A 24,013-nucleotide genomic window follows, 5' to 3' on the forward strand; every position below is an offset into this window, starting at 1 on the left:
TTTGGGCTTATTCCTTTTATTGTGGCATTGCAATATTACAGCGTGGGGTTGGTTACGAAAAACCCATTTTATAAAAAATGAGGAGAGATCCAACTTGTTGGAAGGTGAAGAAATGCTGCGGCTTCATTAGTTTTATTCTCACATGACATTCCTTGCGGATACTTGCAACATGTTAAAATTAAATGGCGCAATAACGTTTCTCTCGCATATCTACTTTGACCCATCAATCTTTTGTGCAATTTTAAATGTTCATCCCCCCCCCCAGCTAAAGGCAAGAGGTGTGGTGTGCATAAGTACCTTACTTGCTCAGTTCAAAAGTGTAAGAACCATACATTTCATTAGCACCATCTGCAAGGTTAGCAAGGAACTTTACCAATTAATAATTCCATCGGACTAAATAGCAAAATGCCTTTTCTCCACTGGATGGAGAATTACATTCAAGAGTGCTGTCCAATGGTTGTTTTTCTCTTAGCCAGGCTTTCTTTTTTTTTTTAATTAAAATTCTGTTTGTTTTGAAAATAATTTCTGAAAGATGTCCTCCTTTTAGGCCAGCCTTTCTCAGTCCTTTTACTGTTGAGGAAACCCTGAAATATTCTTCAGGCTTCAGGAAACTCTGGAAGTGATGTCAGCAGGCTACACACCTTCCTGCCACACCCCCAGAAGTCACGTGTCCCCAGAAGTGATTTCACACAGAGACTCCGAGTGGATGTGACAAGACCAGCAGGCTACTCCCACAACATGAGTGACAGCACACAAATGCCTTCAGATGATTTGTGAACAGAACTGTATGTTCACTCTGGGCTGGCCACCAGTTTGCTCTTCTTCACCAAAGGAAGCCTGCAGAAACAGAGCTGGAGCACGCCTACACTGGTCCATTGCCCCCCCTCCCGCATTGCAGACCGTACCCCATATCAGAAACAGGGCCAGGGCAGGCCTATGATGCTCCATTGCCCCCATCCCTACCCCTACCCAGGGCCGGATTTTTCTATAAGCTAACTGGGCTTCAGCCTAGGGCCTCAAGATCAAGAGGGGCCTATATTCCACATTTTTTACAAAGGTTAGTACCAATCACAACATGTTACATTTAACAGATTGATATATATCACAGTAATGATGTATTTTATTATCTCTCATGTAATTTACAAACGTAAAAATGGGAGGTGAAGGGGCCACATAAGTGGAATAGCCTAGGGCCTCTTTTCATGTAAATCCGGCCCTGCCCCTACCCCTACCCCAACATCAGATATAGGGCTGGAACAGGCCTATGCAGTTCTGTGAGCCTCCCCCCCTCCTCCTCCCACATACACACACAATTAAGTTAAAATGAGAGTAATTCTCTCTCTGGACTTCAGTTACTACTATATGCGATGGGCCTCAGCCAACAATGTTTAGTATGGCTGAGGCCCCTCCCCTTCCCACCCCTCCACGCCCATCATTGGCTATTTTGGGAGAGGGGAATGAGTCAACATGACCATACATGGGCCTGTCATCTGATAATTTTTCAAAAATATATATTAAAAATTAATAAACTCCCACCCAACTGGCAAAATCCTTCCAGGGCCATCGTGAAACCCTGAGGAAGCCTGCCTTTGGCTTTCTGTTCCCCTGCCTCAAGTGCTAATCTGAGCACTCCAATTCCAAAAGCTTGTAAATTATTACATGAATATCTGTAATATTGCTTAAATGACTAGTATAGTCCACAGAGTAATCTGTCTGGAAGTCTTTGCAGATTTCCTGCTGCATAATATTGGGATCACCATGCAGCTTGTTAACAGCTGCAGCCATGCACGGCAACCCCCCCCCCCCAGGAGAATCTATCTGAAAGAAGATTCAATTATCATTATAAAACGATACAAAATAAAGCTCCTAAAAGTGAAATTAATCCATTTCAGCAATGGCCATGAATGGTCTCATGGCTCAGAAAATAAGTATAGAATATGTTAAATATAAAACAGCTTGCTTTATTATAAAAAGATGTTAATATTAAAAACTTTTAAATTCTTAATCTCTATGCATAAAAATAAACACTAAAATAGGGAGATTCATATAAACATGTACGATTTTGACAAGTGCATATTGCTTGAGAATATTTCTGGACTACGCATGATTAGTTAGTTTCCCAAACCTAGTCCCATTCTGCACACATAGGATAATGCACTTTCAATGTGCTTTGGCGGCTGGATTGCCCTGTGCGGAACAGGAAAATCTACTTCTAAAGTGCATTGAAAGTGCACTATCTATTGTGTGCAGACTAGGCCCTAGTTACTGCCTCCCCTATCTATTCCAGCCATTTTGAATTACAAAGGCCCCAAACATTTGCACTGTCTTGTATTGGTCCCTAAGAGCTTATTATAACTAATACAATCATTTCTAAGAGAGAGAAGCTCTTATGCCTCTGGCACTTAATTTTTGTTTGACCGTTTTGATGAAAGCTTGGTTCTTTTCATAATAAGCCGCTTCGTTCACAAATGTCGGATACACCACGGAATCTCCTTCGTATGGGATTGTCTTTCCTTCGAGAGTTAAAAACATTGGATCGCCAGGGTGGAGAGGCTGCCAGTCTTGATCCTTGAGGGCCAAGAGAAACAACAGGACACAGGATTTCTGTTAGAGGATAACTTTGGTACAAGCGTGCACCACTGAAAAGGGAAGAGGAGTCCACGCATTCAGGGCACAGTTAAGAGGACCCCCACCTGCTCCAGGTGTGTTCTGTCTGCTTCTCTAGCGGCTAGCCACCAGGGAGAAGAGGACAGTGGTGGCTAAGCTAAGCAGGGTCAGTCCTGGCTAGCACTTGGAAGGGCAACCCCCAAGGAACACCAGGGCCGTGACACCGGGGCAGGAGACAGCTAACCACCTCTGAACGACTCCTGCCTGGCAGCCAGACAGTCCCAGGATCTCCTGGCTACATTACACATGTGAACAAAGGGAAACACTGTGGGAAAAAATTACACTGCTCCTTAAACACACACCAGTTGTAGCAGATACCTGTTATCTGTTCACGGTCACACAACCACCAGAGAGATTTGAGGTGAACTTTGGTGTGCTGGCACTGCTCAGCTTTTGCTGTGTCAGAGGAGGAGGAGAAAAGGGTTTTTATGCCCCACTTTTTATTACCCAAAGAAATCCCCAAATGGCTCACAAACACCATTCTGCTCCTCTCCCTCCAATAGATACCCTGTGAGGTAGGTTGGGCTGAGGGAGCTCTAAGAGAACTACTCCGTGAGAACAGATCTAAGAGAACTGTGACTGGCCCAAGGTCACCCTGGCATGTCGAGAGGGAGTGAGGAACCCAACCTGGTTCTCCAGAGTGGATTCCAGCGCTCTTAACCACCACACCAAGGTGGCAACAAGAATTCCATCCTTCCCTCATTGCTGCCCGGGCCTTGCCCTGCTGCCAGCTAGGTGAGCCCCTTGAATCACCCCTGTATGCATGGATTCCTCTGCCCATTTCCAGAAAAATAAGTGAATGGGAAGATCTACTTCCACACTGCAGTGAATGGCGAAGCCCTTGCAAACAAGGTTTTCTTTGTGCATCAGAAGCCACAGGTCAGAAATTGTATTTATTTTTATGTTGCCAACCTCCAGGCAGGAACAGAAAAGACAAAACCAAAATAATTCTTTGTTATATCTCTAGTTGATTTGCCACTGAAGAAAATACGGTATTTGCTGGCATATAAGGCTACTTTCCCCCCCCTGAAAAACATGCCTCCAAGTGGGGGGGTCGTCCTATACACCAGGTGCACTTCAATTGGGATAGATATAGCTGCCCATAGTGGCCCATAGTACTGTATTTTGAATGGAAATGTTGGGGGGTCGTCTTATATGCCCAGTCGTCTTAAACGCCAGCAAATACGGTATGTTTGAATGTCTGCATTCTGGCATACTTTATTTTTGGAATAAAAGAGGACTTCTTTTATTTCGTTACTTGTGTAGCCCATTTGTCAGCTTTCTTGATTGTTAACCTCCAGCCGGGGCCTGGCGGTCTCCCAGAATGAGAACAAATTTGTAGACAACTAAGAGCTGTTCCCCTGGAGGATGTGACTGCTCTGGAAGGCAGACTTGATGGCAGTATAGGTCCTTGAGTCCCACCCCTCCTCCAAACCCACCCTCCCAGGTTCCACCACCAACCCAGAGCTGTCGGCCCCAATGATAAAGGGCAGAGACCTCTACTACTACTGTAGGTTGTGGAGGAAAATGGTACATCTTTACCTGCAGGTTGGGGTGAACAACAGCCGTAATCTCGTTGTTTTTGTTTCTGGGATAATCTACTTTCTCCATTATTTTGTAAGCCTCAATTGTGCATGGTGGAAATTCTGTCCCTAGGAAAAACGATTTTTACAAAAATCAGTCATATTTGTCCTAGTGTTGTCAGAAAAACTGATGCACCCTTCAGCGTACGATGCTCAGATGTACTAAATTGTTATTTGTATTTCATTAATACTGTCATTAGATCTAATCTCAGGAAAAGGCTTCTCCCTTCAGGAGGCTGGGTTACCGAAAGATGACCCATATGTTCAACGATGCATGCAACTCCAATCTCAATTTTACCGCACTGGCTAAATATCTTGGCATTCCATCGGCGCAAATGATGCAGAAGAAGAATTTTGCAGAGGATAGAATTTATGAAAAATTCCTCCTGCTGTTAGTATATAGAAGGTTTAGGACGGGATTAGAATTTGATTGGCTGCCATCAGATCATATCTTTGGAGAAGATGAGGCTATTATCAGACAGCTATAAACTCGACTAAGTACTTTTTAACATTTAGAACAGTTAAGTATAAATGGTTGGGCTTCTTAAAAAAAAAGATTATTATTTTGAATTTCTATAGTTGTACAATTGGCATTAACTGGGTGCATAATTTTTAAAAAGGTATGCTTTAAAACTGTGTCAAATTATTTTGCCACAAACAAACAGAAGGGGCCTCATGGAACGAATCTTCAGTAATATCTGACTGCATTAATGCTGCCATACTAAAGGCCTTTCCTGGTAGTAAACCCCATTGAATAACATGGGACTTGCTGCAGAGTAGACCTCCTTAGGACCAATCTAAACAAATGTTTTTAATAAGATGCATCCTGGTTCCCAACACCAGATTTGCTTGTCTACAGTCCCGAGGCAGCAGGGAACAGATTTTTAAAACAATGCAGGGACTCAATTTGGATCAGGACCACAATACCGGAAGATTGCAAAGGCTACTATGGAGGTAGAAAGTGTCTTCAAGTCACAGCTCATTTACAGTGAACCTGTAGAGCAGGGGTAGCCAAAGTGTGGCTCTCCAGATGTCCATGGACTACAGTTCCCATGAGCCCATGGGGCTCATGGGAACTGTAGTCCATGGACATCTGGAGAGCCACACTTTGGCCACCCCTAACATAGAGTTTTCAAGGCAAGAGACATTTGGAAGGGAGCTGCCATTGCCTGCCTCAATGACAAGCTCCTGGAATTCCTTGCCAGCCTCCCATCCAAATACTAGGCAAGGCCAACCTTGCTTAGCTTCTGAGACTTATCGATATCAGGCTAGCCCAGGCCATCCAAGGCGGGGCTCCGGCTATTATACCTGCATTGAAAATGTGTATGAAGTCCAGGCCATGTTTGACGATCTTCCTCATTTTATCCAAAATGTCTGCTCGAAGGACGCCTTGGGGCTGAGGGCCAACTTCCACACCTGGATGCAATGGAAGGAAAGATCAGTGCCCTTTCTCCTGAGGAAAGCCAGTGAATATTTGAAACCTGGTATCCTGACACCTGCTCAACATTCTTAGCAATTTGAGCCAAGCTATTTGGCATGCTAGAGTGCCTAGCAAACGTCTCAGTCTTTTTTTATTTGCCAACTACCAATTGAAGTGGATAGCCGTGTTGGTCTGAAGCAGCAGAACAAAGCTTGAGTCCAGTGTCAACTTGAAGACCAACAAAGTTGTATTCTACGTATGAGCTTCTGTATGCAGGCACACTTCCTCAGAGACAAAGTTTGAGTCCAGGGACACCTTTAAGATCAACAAAGTTGCAGTCTACGTATGAGCTTTTGTGTGCATGCACACAACTTCAGAGACAGTGTCATGGAACGGAAGTAATCCACTCATATCATATGGCAAAGTGTAAGAGTAAATTTATATGCAGCACAACGAAAATGGATAATACAACTGGATAATACAAAAAAAATCGTATTTACCAACAGGATATCTTGCTATAGACCGGGTCGTAGCGTATTGTAGGTTAGGATGCTCAATCAGGAAAACAGCACAGGTTTCTGGAGCCAAAGCATCCTACGGGAAACATTTGTTTAATGTGTTTTTCCCCTCCGTTATGCAAACAAAAAACTACTGATGAAGGTTATTTATACGCAGTCTGTGATATTCATCCCATTTCCTGCAGTTCTAAAGCACATAAGACCTCGTTAGAAAACGTACAAAGTGATATTTTTGGGATTACAGCAACATGCTCCACTGAACTTTGCCATGCACTAATATAAATGAACATGATGTTCAGTGTTAATTCAGCAGTAAAGGGGGAAATTAATGTTGCAGGGTTCATTCTCCTGCCTTTAGGAGAGTTTCCAATTTTTTTTTTGAAGCCTAACAGTTTACCAGCAAATTTCTTCCCACATCGCTCCTATATTTAGCTTACTACATGACAGTCTTCACATATTTTTGAGTGTACCGTGACCTTTGGGTGGATATAAATAATTAAATAGGAATGCAAAGATGAAGCATCATAGTGTGTTGGGCAGGGGAATGACAACAGTCAGCTCAACAGATGCCGATGACCTCACCGTTTAATTCACTGTTCGTTTCTGCATCCTGCCTCTTTCCTGTGGGCAAGCATCCGCCTTATTGATTTCCCAAGAACCACAGCATAGATCATATGTAGCAGTTATAAAAGGATGTTCTCTCCTCCCAACAACACGAGGTCTAATGAAAGAATTCTCTTGGATATTATAGAACCTAGTGAAGTGGTCCAAATTAATAAAACTGCCTTTTCACAGTTCTTTGGATTCCATGGTATGGCCCTGATCCCATAAGAGGAAGGACTTTTTTTTATACCCTTCTTTTTACTACCCAAAGGCATTCCAAAGAGCTTTACAAACACCTTTCCCTTCCTCTCCCTACAACAGACACCCGGTGAGGTAGGCCAGTTCGGTGTAGTGGTTAGGAGTGCGGACTTCTAATCTGGCATGCCGGGTTCTATTCTGCGCTCCCCCACATGCAGCCAGCTGGGTGACCTTGGGCTCGCCATGGCACTGATAAAGCTGTTCTGATTGAGCAGTGATATCAGGGCTCGCTCAACCTCACCTCCCTCACAGGGTGCTTGTTGTGGGGAGAGGAAAGGGAAGGTGATCGGAAGCCGCTTTGAGCCTCCTTCGGGTAGAGAAAAAGCAGCATATAAGAAACAACTCTTCTTCTTCTAGATAATGCGGAGAGGGTTTGGAGAGAACTGTGATTGGCCGAAGGTGGCTGGCTGCAGGTGAAGGAGGAGTGGAGAATCAAACCCGGTTCGCCAGATTAGAGTCCGCTGCTCTTTACCCACTGCACCATGCTGGCTCTCAAACTTTTGATTTAAAGGGATTCCCCAAGTTGGTGCTAGGGGTTGCCATTGTGCCCGCCAGTACTCCCTTGGTGTTTGTGGAGCTTTCCAGAAAGCGAGCTTGGGTCCCTATTAAGTAGGGCATTCCAATGGAAGATTTTTCCACTGGAGAATTAAGAGGACTGGGCTTTTTCTTGTTCAGTGTGTGGCTCCACTCCATTCCCCCTTCAGGATTTCACTCATCCCAGGAGATGTGAAGGTATTTTGTTCGGTTACCACCCATCCTGCCTGCCTCAACTCAACGGAATGGGTGGGGGCAGACGGAATGGGTGGGGGCAACAGAATGGCTGGGGGCAGAAAATACAGATACTGTTATCCCAGGCAAGGCGAACTGTCCCTGTGGGGCTGGTTTACATTTAGGAAAGAGCATTGGGGAGGGGTTAATTGCCCACTGCCTGGCAACAGGATCCCAACCCAAATCTTGCCCTGAGGGCACTGTTTCCAGATAGTTAAAGGGATGGCAGATTGAACTGTGCATTTAATGTTTTATCTCGTTCTGCTTTGAGTAATAGCCATGGTGCCGACTTCTACCACAAACACTTTGGGAAAGCAGATTAAAGTTTTGGCTTTTGTATGCATATAGAACCATAGAGAAAGAGGAATCTCCAGGGCCATTTAGCAGAATGCAGGGAATTCACAACTGCCTGCCCACCACGGTGACTCCAATTCCATGTACAGATGAAGCCCCCCCCCTAAAAAAAAATGAAAAACAGAATCCCTGTCCACTCTAGCCTGGAGAAAATTTACCTACTGACCCAAAATTGGCGATCAGCATTTCCCTGAGTGTGCAAGAAAGAGCCACAGGAGCCAAGCACTGACACAGTCCCTTCTGTTTACCTACTTACAATCTGCATAAGTTCACAGAATACGTTATTTCCTTTAAAATTGGCAATTGGCCTTGATGTACCAAGAAAAGACATTATGAGTCTTGCTTTTTCTGAGCAGCTGGAATGCCTGCTGCATATTCACTCATAGCCCCTTCCTACAATGTCTCCAGAATCATTCAGACTACCCCAGCAATACTCATAGTTGCTTACATATCACATGAACTGTACATGAATTCTGATTGCTGTGGTTTTGTACTGGTAATGGGACACACATATAAGACAAGAGCACATTATTTTGTCTCTGGGAGCACCATTTTCTCTGTGTCAGCCTTTTCCAATCTTTTGACCCTGGAGAAACCCTTGAAATATTTCTCAGGCTTCAAGGAACCCCAGAAGTGGTGACATGACTCCTCAGAGAAGTAGACACAGAAGTAAGAGGTGAGAGACAGCCAGCCAATCAATCGATCCTTTACTGTTTTCACTGGAGAGAAAGATACCAGGACCTAGTCTGCACACAATAGATAATGCACTTTCAATGCACTTTCGAAATAGATTTTCTTGTTCCGCACAGGAAAATCCAGCTGCCAAAGCACATAGAAAGTGCATTATCCTGTGTGTGCAGACTAGGCCCAGGCCTGTAGAGCAACAGGGGAAGTGGGCTCCAGTGATGTCTAAGAGGTCAGTAGCTATTTGAACTTCTGAGAAAGGCTGCCTAATCCCTGGGGAGCTCTCACATAAGCCCAGGATTCCCTGGGATACTGAGAGGGAATCCCTGGTCTGTGCTCTTTCATGACCCTTAGGATGTTAAAACATTCTGAAGTGCAGCAGCTTTAAAAGTACAGACTACCTTAATATAGCGACATAGCTGAATGGTAAAGTCATCCCTGGAGGTTTCCAGGATGAGGGTGCTGCCCATATTAGCCGTTGTGTTGTGAAGATCAAAGATAAGGTCATAGGCTTCGTTGGGGCTACCTTTCGGACCAAACATGGAATTGATTTCTTGAGCCCTTTTCACTTCATACGGAGTACCCTCTGTAACTTTCATCCTGCTGACAGAAATACAAAAATGTCACTTGAAGGGGAGAACTAAGGAGGGTAAGTAAGGAAGAAAGGTGGCTTTAGAATGTTTTAAATAAATAAAAACATACAACATTCCATTCTCCTTTAAAAAAAAACATGATGCAGCTACTAAATAGACTTTTTCGACATTCTCATGTTGCTCATTTGTAGGTTTCTGTTTCTTGGAGCAGGGTCTGTTCCACACATGTATGCCACATTGTTCAAACCCCACTGGGAGTCCTGTGTGCAGTTCTGGAGGCATCATTTCAAAAAGGAGGTGGACAAAAATGAGATGGCTCAGAGGAGACCGACAAGAATTATCCAGGGCCTGGAGACCAAGCCAAGGAAAGGCTGAGGGACTTGGGGATGTTCAGCCTGGAGAAGAGGAGGTGGAGAGGGGGCGTGATTGCTGTCTTTAATATTTGAAAGGTTGTCGCTTAGCAGAGGCTAAGAAAGGTTCCTGTTGGCAGTATAGGACCCACAATAATGGGTTTAAACTATGTATAGAGCAATATCAAATAGATATCAGGAAAAACATTTCACAGTCAGAGTAGTTCAGCAGTGGAATTGACTACCTAAGGAGGTGTGAGCACCTCCTCACTGACGGTCTTTAAGCAGCATCAGGACAGATCCTTATCCTGGATGCTTTAGGCTGATCCTGAATTGAGCAGGGGGTTGGACTAGATGTCCTTCATGGCCCTTCCCAACTCGCTGATTCTATGCTTTGCTTCCTCTAGTGATTGCCTTGATATGACAATGGTTTATATCCCATATACCTCCTTGCAGGTTTAGCTGTAGGTTTCTATGCCAGATGTAAACCACTGAAATAACAAATTGTCTGGGATCAAACATGAACAGAACATAACCCCCCTACACACAAAAACAAACAAACAATAACTTACAAGAGAGAAGAATAGTTTGGTTTTTATACCCCGTTTTTCACTACCCAAAAGAGTCCCAGAATAATTTACAAACACCTTTCCCTTCCTCTCCCCACAACAGACAGCTGGAATCATAGAATGATAGAGCTAGAGGATACCTCCAGGGTCATCTAGCCCAATCCCCTGCAGAATGCCCTGGGAGGAGGGAGGTCTGAGAGAGCTCTAAGAGAGATTGCTTTACAAGAACAGATGTGCTGTATATGCTGCGAAGTGGACCACAGAGCAGGAGCCATTAGTCAAGCAGTGGGATCATTGATACCATTGGTTAACATACAGGATTCATCCTTGTTTAAACCTGGGGACTCACACGGAGTTTTCTCAGGCTTTGACGGCAACCTTGGACTGTATATAAGTTTGGGTGGTGGGCTGTGTTGTTTGTTCTCTGGTGTAATTTAAATAAAGAGCTCCTCTTTCACTTCCCAAGCAACTCCGCGAGTTTGTTTGTTTGTTTATTTATTTATTTATTCGTTTATTTATTCATTAATTCATTCATTTATTTATTCATTTATTCATTCAATTTATTCAATTTATTCAATTTATTCAATTCATTCATTCATTCATTTAATACCGCCCTTCCCTACGGCTCTGGGCAGTTTACATAAAACATTTTTGAACATTCACACAGAACACCCAGTATTCAATAAGCTCTAGGAGAACTGGGATTGGCCCAAGGATTGGCCCAAGCTGGCTGCACGTGGAGGAGTGGGGGAATCAAGATGGTTCTCGAGATTAGAGCCCACTACTCTTTAGCCACTACACCATGTTGGCTAAGAGGGGAGGCTTAATTAAGCCAGGAAAATGAGAATCTGGAAAATGCCATAGTTTTAAAGGGCAAGGAGGCTTTTAAAATCCCTTTGTCACATTTTCCTTGTGAAAATCAGGCCTCCCCACGAAAGTCTGCAGGAACAAGCAAGTTTTCACCAGCAGAGGTCAAAATAGCTCCTTAAATCAGAACCTCAACAGCTGCATTTGTATGCATTTTTAATAGTGGGCCCTTTGGACAACATATTATATTTCCCCCCTTTTTTGGGGGAAGAAGAATTTGTTCTTATATGCTGCTTTCTCTCTAGCAGAAGAAGTCTCAAAGCAGCTTACAATCACCTCCACTTTCTTCTCCCCACAACAGACAGCTGTGAGGTAGTTGGGGCTGAGAGAGCTCTAAGAGAACTGCTATGTGAGAACAGCTCTAAGAGAATTGTAACTGGCCCAAGGTCCTAACCACTACACCAGAATCTTGTGTTCTCCAGGTTGGAGGCCAACACTCATTGCCACTACACAACATGGGTAAGAATGTCATATACTCCTCCCCCCCTTTAAACCTGGGCAAAAGCAGCAGCTGATATTAAAGGACCAGGGGCTACAGGACTAGGGCCGAACTAGACAAGATGTGTCATGCTCTGGGGAACACACACCAAGGATATGGGGGCCTAATTCAGATCAGCACCACAATGTGGAGGGAGCAGGAAGTTCAGCCTCCCCTCACCGAGCAGTTTGGGGAAGTTGTTTTTCTTCCAGGCAAGCCGCTGTTAAGCTTACTATCAGCTCAGTAAGTTCCTTGCTCAACTAGCAATATGGACTTTGGTAGATGATGGAAGTAGCAAGAAATTCTCATTGGTAAAGAAATCGACTATCTGCTTCAACGCTCTCTCTCGCAGGCTTATGTGTCTCATCCTTCTATGCCATCCACTGTATTAAAACAGCAGTTTAAAATTGTAATAGTATATTACATTTTGAAATCATTCACACTAGGCAGAGTATGGATGCTAGCCTCTAGATGGGACCTGGGGGTCCCCCAGAATTATCACTCGGCTTCAGACAACAGAGAGCAGTTCCCTTGGGGGAAATGGACACTTTGAAGGGTGGACTCTATGGAATTGGACCCCCTGAGGTCCCTGTCCTTTCCAGGTTACACACACAAACACACACAAGTCTCCAGGAGTTTCCCAGCCTGGCTCACCCCTCCCCACCCTCTGGCAACCCTAACGCAGAATCTATGCTGAAAATAGATGTGCAGTTTTACTTTGGGCTCTGTGCTGCCGCTGACTGTGCTGCCCAACAAAGCTAAAATTGCAGAGGAAGTTCATTCCAGGACACTGACTCTGCATGCTCAGATTAACAGCCGTACTTCAGTTTTACACACGTACAGCGAACTGGCACAAACTCACAACAAACGTTTATCCTGGCTGTTTGTATCCTGTGGAATTCGCATCTTTAGAAAAAACGTTAAGTTCACTCTTTTAAATTCTTGTGCCTTATTAACTTTAGGTGGCTGTACCAAAATGATAATTAATAAAGGCGGGAAACCCGAAAAGGCCATGGACTTGTCCAATAGAATGTTTATTTTGGAAGGCTGGATGTCACTTTCATTTGTCTGCTTTTGTGGGAAGCCTGTTTGATCCCCCCCCCGCACACACACACACACTTATTTTATATCATATGCTATTGGCACAAAAATAATGTCAAATGTGAGATTCGTATGTAGTTAAACATTGTACTGGAAAAAAAATGCGAGTACAAGAAAGCAGGCAATGGCTAAAAAAAACAACCTTGAGGACAACAGGTTAAATTTGCACAAGAGAGCCGCGAAAATCAAGAGGGGAATTCCAGATCAAAAGATTTGGGATGCAGCAGTTGCTGGCATCGCCCTTCTTCTTTTTATTATGACCGACAGCCTCCATCCATCTTTGCAAATGGCTTTCGAAATGCCTCAGGGGAGGGAGCGACTTTGAAGAATCACCCACAAATCACAAGCCCACAAGTCCCTGGAGCACAGAGAACAAACTGCTGGTTGTTTTGGATCCCTGAGAAGGGAAGTTGGGAAGTTGTTTGCAAACAATTGTGCTGATCCAGCAAAAACTGGTTTCCAGAGACACGACCATACAACACACAGAACACTGTCGCAGTAGGACCACAGCCAATAAACAAATGGGGAACCTTACTTAAAAAGGGACCCACCGGTACCCTAAAATGGTCCAGCAATCCCATTGATGAAATGCATGTGCTTTTGCACGAAACACACACAGAGTAAGGCTTACCCAAGATTCTCAGTGTCAAAAACGCGGTTCAGGTCACAGTCAATATACCGGCAACATTTTTCAACAGCTCTCGGATTGGCAATAAAAGGTTTCACCTCCAAGCCCGGCCTTTGAATCTCGGTCCCGTCTTCCAGCCAGCGCTTGGCCAGAAAGACCCCGGATAACTCGTTGCCGTGAGTCCCTCCAAAAATCGCAATCCTTCGCAAGGGAACTTCTTGCACAACCAGACAAGAAGTCATTCTGTGAAGCAACTTGAAGGACTGCAGCAAAGCCAAACCGAAGCGGCTTTAAAAACAAAACAAAACAAAAACCCACAGTTAGAACAAACGTCCAAAAGAAGAAGAACAAAAAGTTTCAGATTGTTGTTTGAATGATCTGTCTGGACTGCAGTGTTAACTGAAAATGAAACATTTCCCTAACAAGTCTTTTCTGCCACATGAGTGTTCCTGAAACCTTCTCCCTGCCAAGACAAGCCCTTCTCTTTACTATATTTGGATAACAACATGTAGGGAATCTTCTTAAGAGAACATGTAACTCGTATGACCCGTATCTCCAGTGACAGGAGATGTTCTCACTCACAGCAACACAGGAGAGAAGGCATTTTTCCCGCACAATGTGTGCCAACAAACACTGACAATCAATGTTCCCTTTAATCCCCCCCCCCTCCTTATTGGGCAGAGCAGAACTGCTGTAATTTTAAAATGGGCTATGGCCAGTGCAAGACCCTGCGTAGCTTCAGACTGCTGCTGAATGGGGCCTCCTGGGTTAATGAGCAGCTGCTTCTAAGGAACATTGCGGATAATGTTTTTTTTAAAAAGGAAAATTAGTTGAAAAGCAGTTTAAGCACTCATTTGTTTTCAAGATGTCTGCCCCGCTCCTATGGCAGGTCACAATAAAACATGACGTCAACACGGAATTGTCGAAATCAATTGCCATCTGAAATGATAGAGAAATAAATTACCTCCTGTTCCAGGGCAAACCCCCAGATCAGCAATTCTAGAGTTCACATACTCCATACAAGCGCTCCAAATAGCATTCTTTCCTCCCCACCAAAAAGATCAAAAGAAGAAGGGCTGGTTTTTGGGACCCCGCTTTTTACTACCTGAAGGGGTCTCAAGGCGGCTGATGACTGCCTCCATCTCCCCACAACAGAAAGCCTGTGAGGTAGGTGAGGCTGAGAGCTCTGAGAGAACTGTAATGGCCTCAAGGTCACCCAGCAGGTCTCAAAGTTGCTTACAATTGCCCACCCTTCCTCTCCTGACAACAGGCACTCTGTGAGTTAGGTGAGGCTGAGAGAGCTCTCAGAGAACTGTGACTGGCCCAAAGTCACCCAGCTGTCTGCATATGGAGGAGCGGGGAATCAAACCCAGTTCTCCAGATTAAATCACTCTGAACCACGACACCACACTGGCGCCACCTTTATTCCAACCTCTCCCATCTATGCCTGATTTAAATATGATACTAGCAAAGAAACAAAAGTTGTCACCCCGACCTTTCATGGGCTCACTATCTTGTTCCAGTTAATCTGTGACCCATGCAAAGTACTTGCAGACACAGTGTGGCTTTGCACATGTGGGTTGCCAAATTCCTGGAGATTCCCAGAGATTTAGATGAAGTACTTAAGGAAGGCAGAGTTTCAGGAATGATATTGGGGCTGTGGTGCCATGGAGTCTACTGACTGAAGCAGTGATTTTCTGCATGGGAACTGACCCCCCTAACCTGGGCCTAGTCTGCACACAATAGATAATGCACTTTCAATGCACTTTAGAAGTAGATTTTCCTGTTCTGCACAGGAAAATCCAGCTGCCAAAGCACATTGAAAGTGCATTATCCTATGTGTGCAGAATGGGCCCAGGAGAGTAGTTATAATTCCAGGGCAACTCCAGGCCCCACCTTGAGGCTGGCAAGCGACAGTTAGATGTTTATCCCTACCAACATACACACGCACAGCAAGCTACCTAGAAATGAACTGCCTGGCCCAGCAGCCAGACTCACCTTGGTGGGACAGGTACAGAAAGGTCCAGTCAAGATAGCCTCTGCAACAGGACAGCCTTGGCAATCTGTTCCAGGGAAGCACAAAGGATGTGAAAGGTCTAAATGGGAATGAATCTGTGGGGCCAGGTGTTCTGACATAAGTCAGGGAACAAGGAAGAGGAAGATGGAGCCTAGCACAAGGGCCAGATGTGAAGCTGGGGCTATAAAAAGTGAGAAACGGGGTAAATGGGAGGAGGCTGCCAACAGAAGAAGAAGAAGCAGGAGACAGGTTGCAGAGCAGTGGCTCTTCTCCTATATAATGCAGAGTAACCCTCAGGTGAGCAAAGGGAACCACACCTGCAGGTGCCTGGGTTGATAAATAACGCAACTTGCATAAGGAAATTGTGACTCTGTTGCTCAAGACACCACGCCCTCCCACAGTTTGGCTCACAGCCTTACCAGCATTATTATCCCATGGTTGTAAGAAACGGCATTCTGGAACCGAACTTTGTCTAAAAAGGAATGGATAGAGCATGTATCTTTAAAATCAAAACTGCCTCTGCTGAGTTCAGCTGAGCTATGTTTTACCTACACAAAGTGGCAAACCTGCTTAGTATGAGGAAAGAGGCGGGGTGGTAGTGGTGGTGTTTTTGTGGCCTCGGGCCTGGTTCACAATGCAGGAGAAGGAGATAGAAGACCTTACATTGGGATCCTTACGCTTTTTGAACTTGGGGGCACCTTTGGAAGTCCGACACAGTGTGGCAGGCACAGCCGTGAAATGGCTGTTGCAGGAGGTGGAGCCAATTACAAAATGGCTGCCACCATGAAAATCTCCAGTGGCCAATCAGAAACCTTACTGGGCGGAGGCTGCCACCTGGCCCTGCCCACTTTAAGAAAAACACTTGGCAGACACGGGGAAAGGTTTTGCTGGGGACTCCTGCCTTACGAGAGGGGAATGACTGCACCATTTGAGACTCCACAAGGAGGGTCTGGATTTGCATGTTTAAACTCCCTACGTGTAGAAATCCAGCGCTGCAAGAGGAAAGGAGAAGGCAGAACCTTTCTCCTTGTTGTGGCTAGATATTTATTTGCACAGAATTTGCTGTCTGAAACGGGGCATTCTCCCATTTCAGGGCTTCACTGCCTCATTCTCCTGCACGTGTGAACCATTCTTTTTTCAGTTGCTTTTTCTGTTCTCCAGAGCTGAAGGAACAAGAAAAAAATAATTTAAACCCCAAATCCAAAAGGCCTTAAAAGCAACAAGAACAGCTCAAGGCAAAACAGGCTGGGTGCCGTCCCACACACTTGGGAATATGAAAGACTCCTCTGTTTGCAAAATCATGCTCACGTAGCTATAAAACAACTGAAATACCGCATTGCTTATGAAGACTCGCTTTCTATCCATTAAAATTTATTTAAAACGTCGTATGCACAAAGCTGGTTTTGCTAGTAGGTAGAAAAACAGATTGCAAAAGATTTAAAGACCCTCGGTTGCACACTATAAACTAGGCACTTAATTTTGCCAACCGGGGGCACGGATTTACAGAGCCTGTCTTTACATTAAGCCTGACAGATGCTGTATATTTTGCCGACACTGTCTCTGCTTACAATAAAAATAAGTTGTCATATAGTTTGTAGAAAAGTAATGGCAGTCAATCACCCATAAAGCAAGAGACAGTCAGAACATTTTACATGCAAGCACTGTCCCTGCTTTCCTTTGCACTCATTTCCCAAGGCCATTAATTAACACTCCCACAACACCAGCAAATCACACACAAGTTGGACAAAGCACAGAAATAATCCAGCACAGTAAGCAGTGCTCGTAACCGAGTCTGCCAACAGACTGAAATGTCCAAAACTTCTTTCCAAAAGCTGGTTGTGTTGAATGCTGCTGTTTTTATTGGACTTACCTCATTCGACATTCAAGAGGTTTTGTCTCCCAATTTTTTTTTTAAAGGCACACTGAGAGAAGAGACACCACCCTGTGCTACCAAACCGAGTGCAGGACTCAAGCCACTACGAAGGCGTCTTCGACCTCTTAGGGCAAACTGACTTTTTGCAAAGAATGTTTAACTCACTCTAGTCAAGCCTTTCTGATGGACTAAAGGTTTTTTTAATTGTTGTTGTTGTTAAGAGGAGCCTAGAAACACGGCACTCTGCAGACACATTTTAGACAGCAATCCCAACACAATGAAATATGATGTGTGTTTTCTTTTCAGTGTGGCTATTTAACATATTTGGATCAAGTTTGGGGAGACTGCTTGCTGTCTCGCTGGACGACCTTGGAAAAGTCACTCTCTTGGCCTACCTTATAAGATTGTTGTGAAGATAAAATTGAGTCGTGGAGAACTGAAAGTGCTGGCCTATGTTCCTTGAAGAAGAAATAGAGATCTAAAATAAGAGATGGTTAATTATGTTCTGTAGAGCAGGGGTAGTCAACCTGTGGTCCTCCAGATGTTCATGGACTATAACTCCCATGAGCCCCTGCCAGCAAACGCTGGCAGGGGCTCATGGGGGATTGTAGTCCATGAACATCTGGAGGACCACAGGTTGACTACCCCTGCTGTAGAGCACCAAGAAAGGATCTACAGAGGATCCTTTCCTCTCTTTCTCACTTGCCTTGAAAGCATCATGCTGGCGACATCTTAAAAAGATCATGAAGGATGCTGGCGTTATGGGTCCAGCAACTCAGTCCAGAAAGCTAGAATAGAATAGCCTTGAAGAAAGAACATGGAGTAACAGAAGAATACAGCTGTTAGTAGATTAGAAACAATAGAATTCATATCCATAGAGATAGGTCTGGGTCCAGGTGCAAGAACGTTCCACTAAATATAGTAGATATAGTTCAAAGATCGGTGTTTTGGTTGGAATCCAATGAATAGCCATATACCACCCAGAGCCTCAGGGGAGGGTGGTATATAAATATAATTAATTAATTGATTAATTAATATGCAAAAAGGAACATGTTACCCCTGTTTGTGATCCCCTCTGTTGTAATAAAAAGTAGCAAGAATTACTTAACACAACATTTATATATTTTAAGAAAATACAAAAATACCTCTGTATGGTGCTTGAAGTTATAATGAATCAGCCAAAAAAAAAGTGAGCCCTATCAGGTGTGATAGATGTTGTTAGGAGATGATTTTGAAAACTTATAAACACGTTAACCTTCATTCATCTGGAGCATCTTCTTTCAAGTTGCTTCTTGCCCATAACCTGCTTAGTTGAAGATTCAGGTAAGTAGCTATGTTGGTCTGAAGCAACAGAACGTTTGAATCCAGGGGCGCTTTTAAAACCAAAGCTTTCATGTGCACACACACTTCTTCATATAGATTCAGGTGGGCAGCTGTGTTGCTCTGAAGCAATAGGACAAAGTTTGAGTTCAGGGGCACCTTTAAGACCAGCAAAGTTTAACTGGTTTCAAATAATTGCTCTCCTTTGATGACCTATTTTAAATCAGTGAATGATATTACCGTATTCTTTTAACTGAACAAAGTTTGAGTATAAGCTTTTAGGTGCTTGCATACTTCTTCATGAAAGCTTCTATCCAGAATTAAACTTTGTTGGTCTTAAACTTTGTTCCTTTGCTCCAGACCAACATGACCACCCACGTGAATCCATATTCTTTTAAATTACTCCGTGTTAAAAGTTTGAATAGCTATTGTTTTAATAAAAAGATAAAATGCAGGCAAGATTCTCTAATAATGCTTGGTTTGTTTGTTTGTATACACCAAACAAATCAAAAGCTTCCAGGTTGATTAAGCGACATAAGTCAAGGATCTCGACAGAAATGCTCAAAGGTTTTGATTTCCTTGAGAAGCACGCTAGAGGAATGAGAATGCCTTCCAGGAGTTGTATTTATTTGATCATATTACTTGTGATTACTGTGAGCTTTTTAAATTTGTTTTAAGGTGTGTTTGTGCAGGGTACAAACCTGTCAAGCATAGAGCCATTTAGAGGTGCTGCCCACTTTTGCCTCCCTGCCATTTCAACTCAAAAATTCCCACTCCAGTTCAAACTTCTGACCCTGTTTCATGATGTTTTCTGCTTTCTTGTGGTTCGGTTAAATGTACATTTCTTTCCCCTCCCATCAGATACGCCCACCAGATATACTGCAAGGCAATCTCTAGTCCGGCCAGTCTGTTAAGCAATAGATTGCATTAAATGGTTATGATTATATGGTTGACAGTTTATAGTTGACAGTTTGAATGTCTGGCAATGTTGACACAAGTTGCTGAGTGCGGTTTTTGGAAGTACCGTACCTCATGTTGTGGTGTAACTTGTACACTGATCCACGCTGCAATCCACCCTGAGCCGCAAGGGAGGGCGGTATGAAAACGTAATACATAAATAATAATAATTAAATAAAGTTGGCGCTGCAATTAACAATCCAATATAGGAAAGCTAACTAGTCAAGTCAGGGCTTCTTAAGCACACACCTATATCTGAATCAGGTCTGACCAGAGTTATCCAGAACAAGAGGTTTCAAGGGAGGATTTGGGAAGGGCCAGTGTGGATTTTATTATTTATTAAAAATCCATTTTGAAACAACCTCCCCTTGTGGCCCAGGATTTTGAAGTGGTTCAGCAGAACTGAATGGGGCTGTTTTAAAAGAATGAGGCATCCATTTTAACTCTGTAGACTGGGATGGTGAGGAACAAAAAAGAATTTAAGAAGCAAAAGCAGCAAGGGGGCATCTCGGCCCTGCGACTGAGGGGAGAAAAGGCAGTTGGCGTTTCAGACAGCCATGTTTTTTTTACAATGGATCACAGCTCTTGGCTCGGAGGCCATCTTTGCCCCCTCAGGAGGTGATGGTGGCTCCTCTCAACATTGAGAGCCAAACGTAGGCTGAAGGAGAGTCCCTTAATTTCCTTCTTCATATCCCGCACTCTGTAAATCCGAAATGCCTTCCTTTCCTGAAAACGAAGCTGGAGATTTTACTCGACATTTTCCGCCTGACAGAAATCTCTCTCAGGCAGAGAAAGTACTTCAGGATCAGGACCGGTCTTGACTTTTAGCTTCCCGCCAAATGGCTTAGAGGCCGTATCCCGATCCTGCCACCCTCAAAATCCTTGACTGAAGGATTTGGGCACTTTCCTGCCCGTTCTTAATGTAGCTTGACGCTGGTCTGTTTTACCTCAGCCTTCCACTAGCGTCAGCCCTTAGCGTAATTTCTCCTCATGAGTTTGGGTCTGTGTTTTGTTTTTCTTCCACGGGCCTTCCCTTGATTTCCTCTCTCCGAAACACCCCTGTTTGGTTCCTTCCCCATCTTCAGCCCAAGGCTGCATATAAAAGTATGACGATGCTGATTTTTTAAAGAGGCAACTATTAACTCATGGTTTAAAAAAAAAAACAGGGCTTGGTTAACAACCTGAGGCTGTTTATTAACCTATTGGGGAAAAAATTGGTTTAGGGCTCCCCTGGCCCTTTGTTCACACAGGTGTGAAATTTTAAGTGTGTTACACAATTTGTCTCTCTAGACCTAGAGATTTTGTCCCTTCCCCAAGCTACGTGATCATTTAATTTTCTATCTCTGCCATTCTACTAAGAATTGCTTCGTAGCTATTTTATTTATTTATTTATATGTATATAACCACCACTCCTGAGTGCTGGAAAAGGGCGGTTTAAATAATAAGAACAACAACAACATTAATAACAACAACGACAACACTCATTTTTAAACACTGAAACAGTAGCAATTAAAATTACAAAAATGGCTACGATTCCAGTAATCGATGCAGATATTATAACCCTTGAAGTCTTATTGGTTCCAATGGGGATCTCTTCTGAGTTTTATGGGAGGAGGCCAATAAGATGTTATATTGTAAAATCTTCATTGGCCCCAACTATTGCTGTAAGGCAGGGGTAGTCAACCTGTGGTCCTCCAGATGTTCATGGACTACAATTCCCATGAGCCCCTGCTGGCAGGGGCTCATGGGAATTGTAGTCCATGAACATCTGGAGGACCACAGGTTGACTACCCCTGCTGTAAGGAATGTTTCCAGTTTTAAGCATTGTTCCAGAAAAGGGCATCTCCATAAACCACTAGACCTCAGGTTCTGGTTCACATGTACTGAAGTTGAAAATACGAATGTTGCCCATTTCAGATGAAAGGGTGATCATGTTCAGTGCATTCTTACCATACATGTGATAAAATGTGACAGCTCAAAAGGGCTTACGTTGTTGTATAGTTTTAGAAAACCGGTGTGGCATAAATGCTTAGACTATGACCATGTATGCCTGGGTTCAAATCCCCTCTTAGCTTTGAGACCTTGGGCTCATAGGTGATTTTGGCCTTCTTGGCCTACTTATCTAATCCTAATCTACTTCACAAAACTACTATGGTGTGTGTGTGGGAATAACAGGACAGTCTTTATCTGGTGATCTGAACTTAAAAACAAAAACAAAACATGTTTTATTATGCCTTTCTTGAAGTTCGGGGCAGGTTGGGTAAAAATGGAATTAAAATAGAATTAAAATATTCCTGTCCATGAAAGACTGATTTCTAAAATGAGCATAATACTGCTATTAAAGGCTTGATTACATAATAGCGTGGTAATGATTAATCCTGAATTATGGCTTGAACATGGTTGCAAAGGTTCAATTATCTTACACTTTCCTCTTTCAGCACATCATGAATGCTGACTGTTAATGAGGAACAGATTTTCTGATTGTTCCCCTTTTAACAAATACAGTTAGTAAATGGAGTTTACACCTCAGCATTCTAGACAGGAAATCCATTTGCAATGCTGAATTTAACTTTTTTGCATCATCATTCTATAATAAAAGGCTAATATGCTGGCTACATCTATATATTTTGATTTTCATCCTGCCTTTCCCTCCAAGGAGATCTGGGCAGCAGTGCAGAGTTATTTCCTCCTCAGTGTTATCCCCACAACCAACCTGTGAAGTAGGTGCGGCTGAGAGGGAGGGACTGTCCTATGGTCCCCAAGTGTGCTTTGTGGCTGGATATAGATTTACATACAGGTCTCTCTATTCCAATGCTTCAAGGCAGAAGATGAGAAACTTGGTTTCCCAGTATATATTCTATTTTCCATCCAGCAATTTCAGCACGATTTAGCTACAAACTACATTGGACTTTGTTAATGTTTTACATTAGTGTTTAAAAGCTACCTTCATGTTGCATCAAGAAAAACAGGGGGATACTCAAAAAATATTTTTATGTGTAGTAGATGTGTTGAAGAAAATGAAGAGAAACTTCACAGACAACTCAACTCGTACTACAGCAGGTATTGATACTTTATTAGTGCTAAATTTGCAGATTACTCAGTTGCATGCTGTTGTGACTCATAAGGCATGGGCCTAGCTGACTGTAGTAACCTAAGAATAGTCGGCTGTAATAGCCTAAAAATTGCCAGGATGCAAAATGTCTGGGCAGGCAGATCCCCCCCCCCCCCACAACTATAGCCCTATTCATATGTTACAGTGAAAGCTTCTACATCCTACCTGTAGGTTGCAAGAAACAGCCAACACGCATTCACCTTACCGATGAAACCAGGGACTAGTCACTGGATAAATTCAGGGTCTGAATCAAATGTTCAGCTATACATGTAGCGACTGCAACATGAGAATTACTGAACATTCATAAAAAGAAAAAATCAAATGTATATTACACAGATTGTATGATATTCACTGCAACTTGTGAACAGAGCTATTGTCTTTCCCCTTCTTTCCACTGCCTCCTTAATTACAAATTGTAGAAACTTTACAGCAGGGCATGCATTTTTTTAAATACCATGTCCCTGTGAAAAGGTCATGCCCACTGGCAATGCATTGCGATCTCCCAATGCCAAGCAGCAGCAGAATGAGTTATGCAACAACACATGAACGTGTGGGGCTATCATACTGAATCAGATCCTTAGCGCATCAAAGTCAATATTGTCTACTCAGACCGGCAGAGGTTCTCCAGGGTCTCAGGCTGAGGTCTTCCACATCACCTCCTACCTGATCCTTTTAACTGGAGATGTTGGGGATTGAACCTGGGACCTTTCTGTATGCCTAGCAGATGCCTTGACAGTGAGCCACAGCCTCTGCATAGATTAGATGGCTCATACATCACATATCAAAGGTATTGAGGTACTTGTTCTTAAGTCACAGTGGATTCATGGAAGTACTGTCCATGGCAAGAGATGAGCAGAGGTGGCTTCCTTGGCACATCAACCTCAGTTTCCTTGGGTGGTCTCCTATCCAAGTACTCACTGTGGCCAACCCTACTAGGCTCCCAAGTTCTGACAAGTTCAGGCTAAGCTGGGCGATCTGGGCTGCTTACTCATGCATACAATTCAGAATATATGGAGAGGAAATTAAACTACAACGCAGAGCCCCATGAGTGCTTTGATCCAGTATGGAGCTCCTAGTCATGCAGGCTGCTGTAAGCAGAGCCAGAACCACTGGTTCTGTTGCTGAGCTGAATTTCTCCAGAGGTGCAGCTGGACTCACTCCAGGGCCATTTTCCCTTTCCCAGTCCAGCCTTGTCATCCTTCCTTCTTTGTGAACGGCACAGGTCTTGGAGGTGGGGGAGGGGGCTTCATGAGTGGTTCATTGTCCCTCATCTGCAGCAAACTGCTGGATTGG

General features: G+C 43.7%; 2 protein-coding genes across 16 annotated transcripts in view; one reads left to right on the forward strand and one right to left on the reverse strand.

Annotated features, from left to right (window-relative positions):
* Positions 1-24,013, reverse strand: part of ASPA (aspartoacylase) — a 24,123-nt gene continuing 110 nt past the window's right edge. Inside the window, exons 1-10 of one of the 7 annotated variants that reach the window (XM_077311686.1) lie at positions 17,329-17,849; positions 15,878-15,930; positions 15,440-15,504; positions 14,292-14,380; positions 13,445-13,729; positions 9,257-9,458; positions 6,171-6,264; positions 5,559-5,666; positions 4,210-4,319; positions 1-2,568 (exon numbers count right to left, since the gene is read on the reverse strand). In XM_077311686.1, coding sequence (XP_077167801.1) covers positions 2,371-2,568; positions 4,210-4,319; positions 5,559-5,666; positions 6,171-6,264; positions 9,257-9,458; positions 13,445-13,729; positions 14,292-14,380; positions 15,440-15,504; positions 15,878-15,930; positions 17,329-17,333 — 1,209 coding nt within the window. In that variant the 5' untranslated portion in view covers positions 17,334-17,849 and the 3' untranslated portion in view covers positions 1-2,370. Of the gene's footprint in view, positions 2,569-4,209; positions 4,320-5,558; positions 5,667-6,170; positions 6,265-9,256; positions 9,459-13,444; positions 13,730-14,291; positions 17,850-22,885; positions 23,014-24,013 lie in introns of those variants that run through there. The other 6 variants (XM_077311687.1, XM_077311690.1, XM_077311689.1 and 3 more) reach the window with 6 other exon arrangements.
* The window catches only part of SPATA22 (spermatogenesis associated 22), a 15,103-nt gene continuing 10,622 nt past the window's right edge, over positions 19,533-24,013 (forward strand). The window contains exons 1-2 of one of the 9 annotated variants that reach the window (XM_077311693.1): positions 19,533-19,757; positions 22,609-22,668. In XM_077311693.1, coding sequence (XP_077167808.1) covers positions 22,626-22,668 — 43 coding nt within the window. In that variant the 5' untranslated portion in view covers positions 19,533-19,757; positions 22,609-22,625. Of the gene's footprint in view, positions 19,758-20,158; positions 20,713-22,253; positions 22,329-22,507; positions 22,669-24,013 lie in introns of those variants that run through there. The other 8 variants (XM_077311699.1, XM_077311700.1, XM_077311697.1 and 5 more) reach the window with 8 other exon arrangements.

The sequence above is a fragment of the Paroedura picta genome, chromosome 15 (genome assembly GCF_049243985.1).
Source record: "Paroedura picta isolate Pp20150507F chromosome 15, Ppicta_v3.0, whole genome shotgun sequence".
Classification (NCBI taxonomy): domain Eukaryota; kingdom Metazoa; phylum Chordata; class Lepidosauria; order Squamata; family Gekkonidae; genus Paroedura; species Paroedura picta.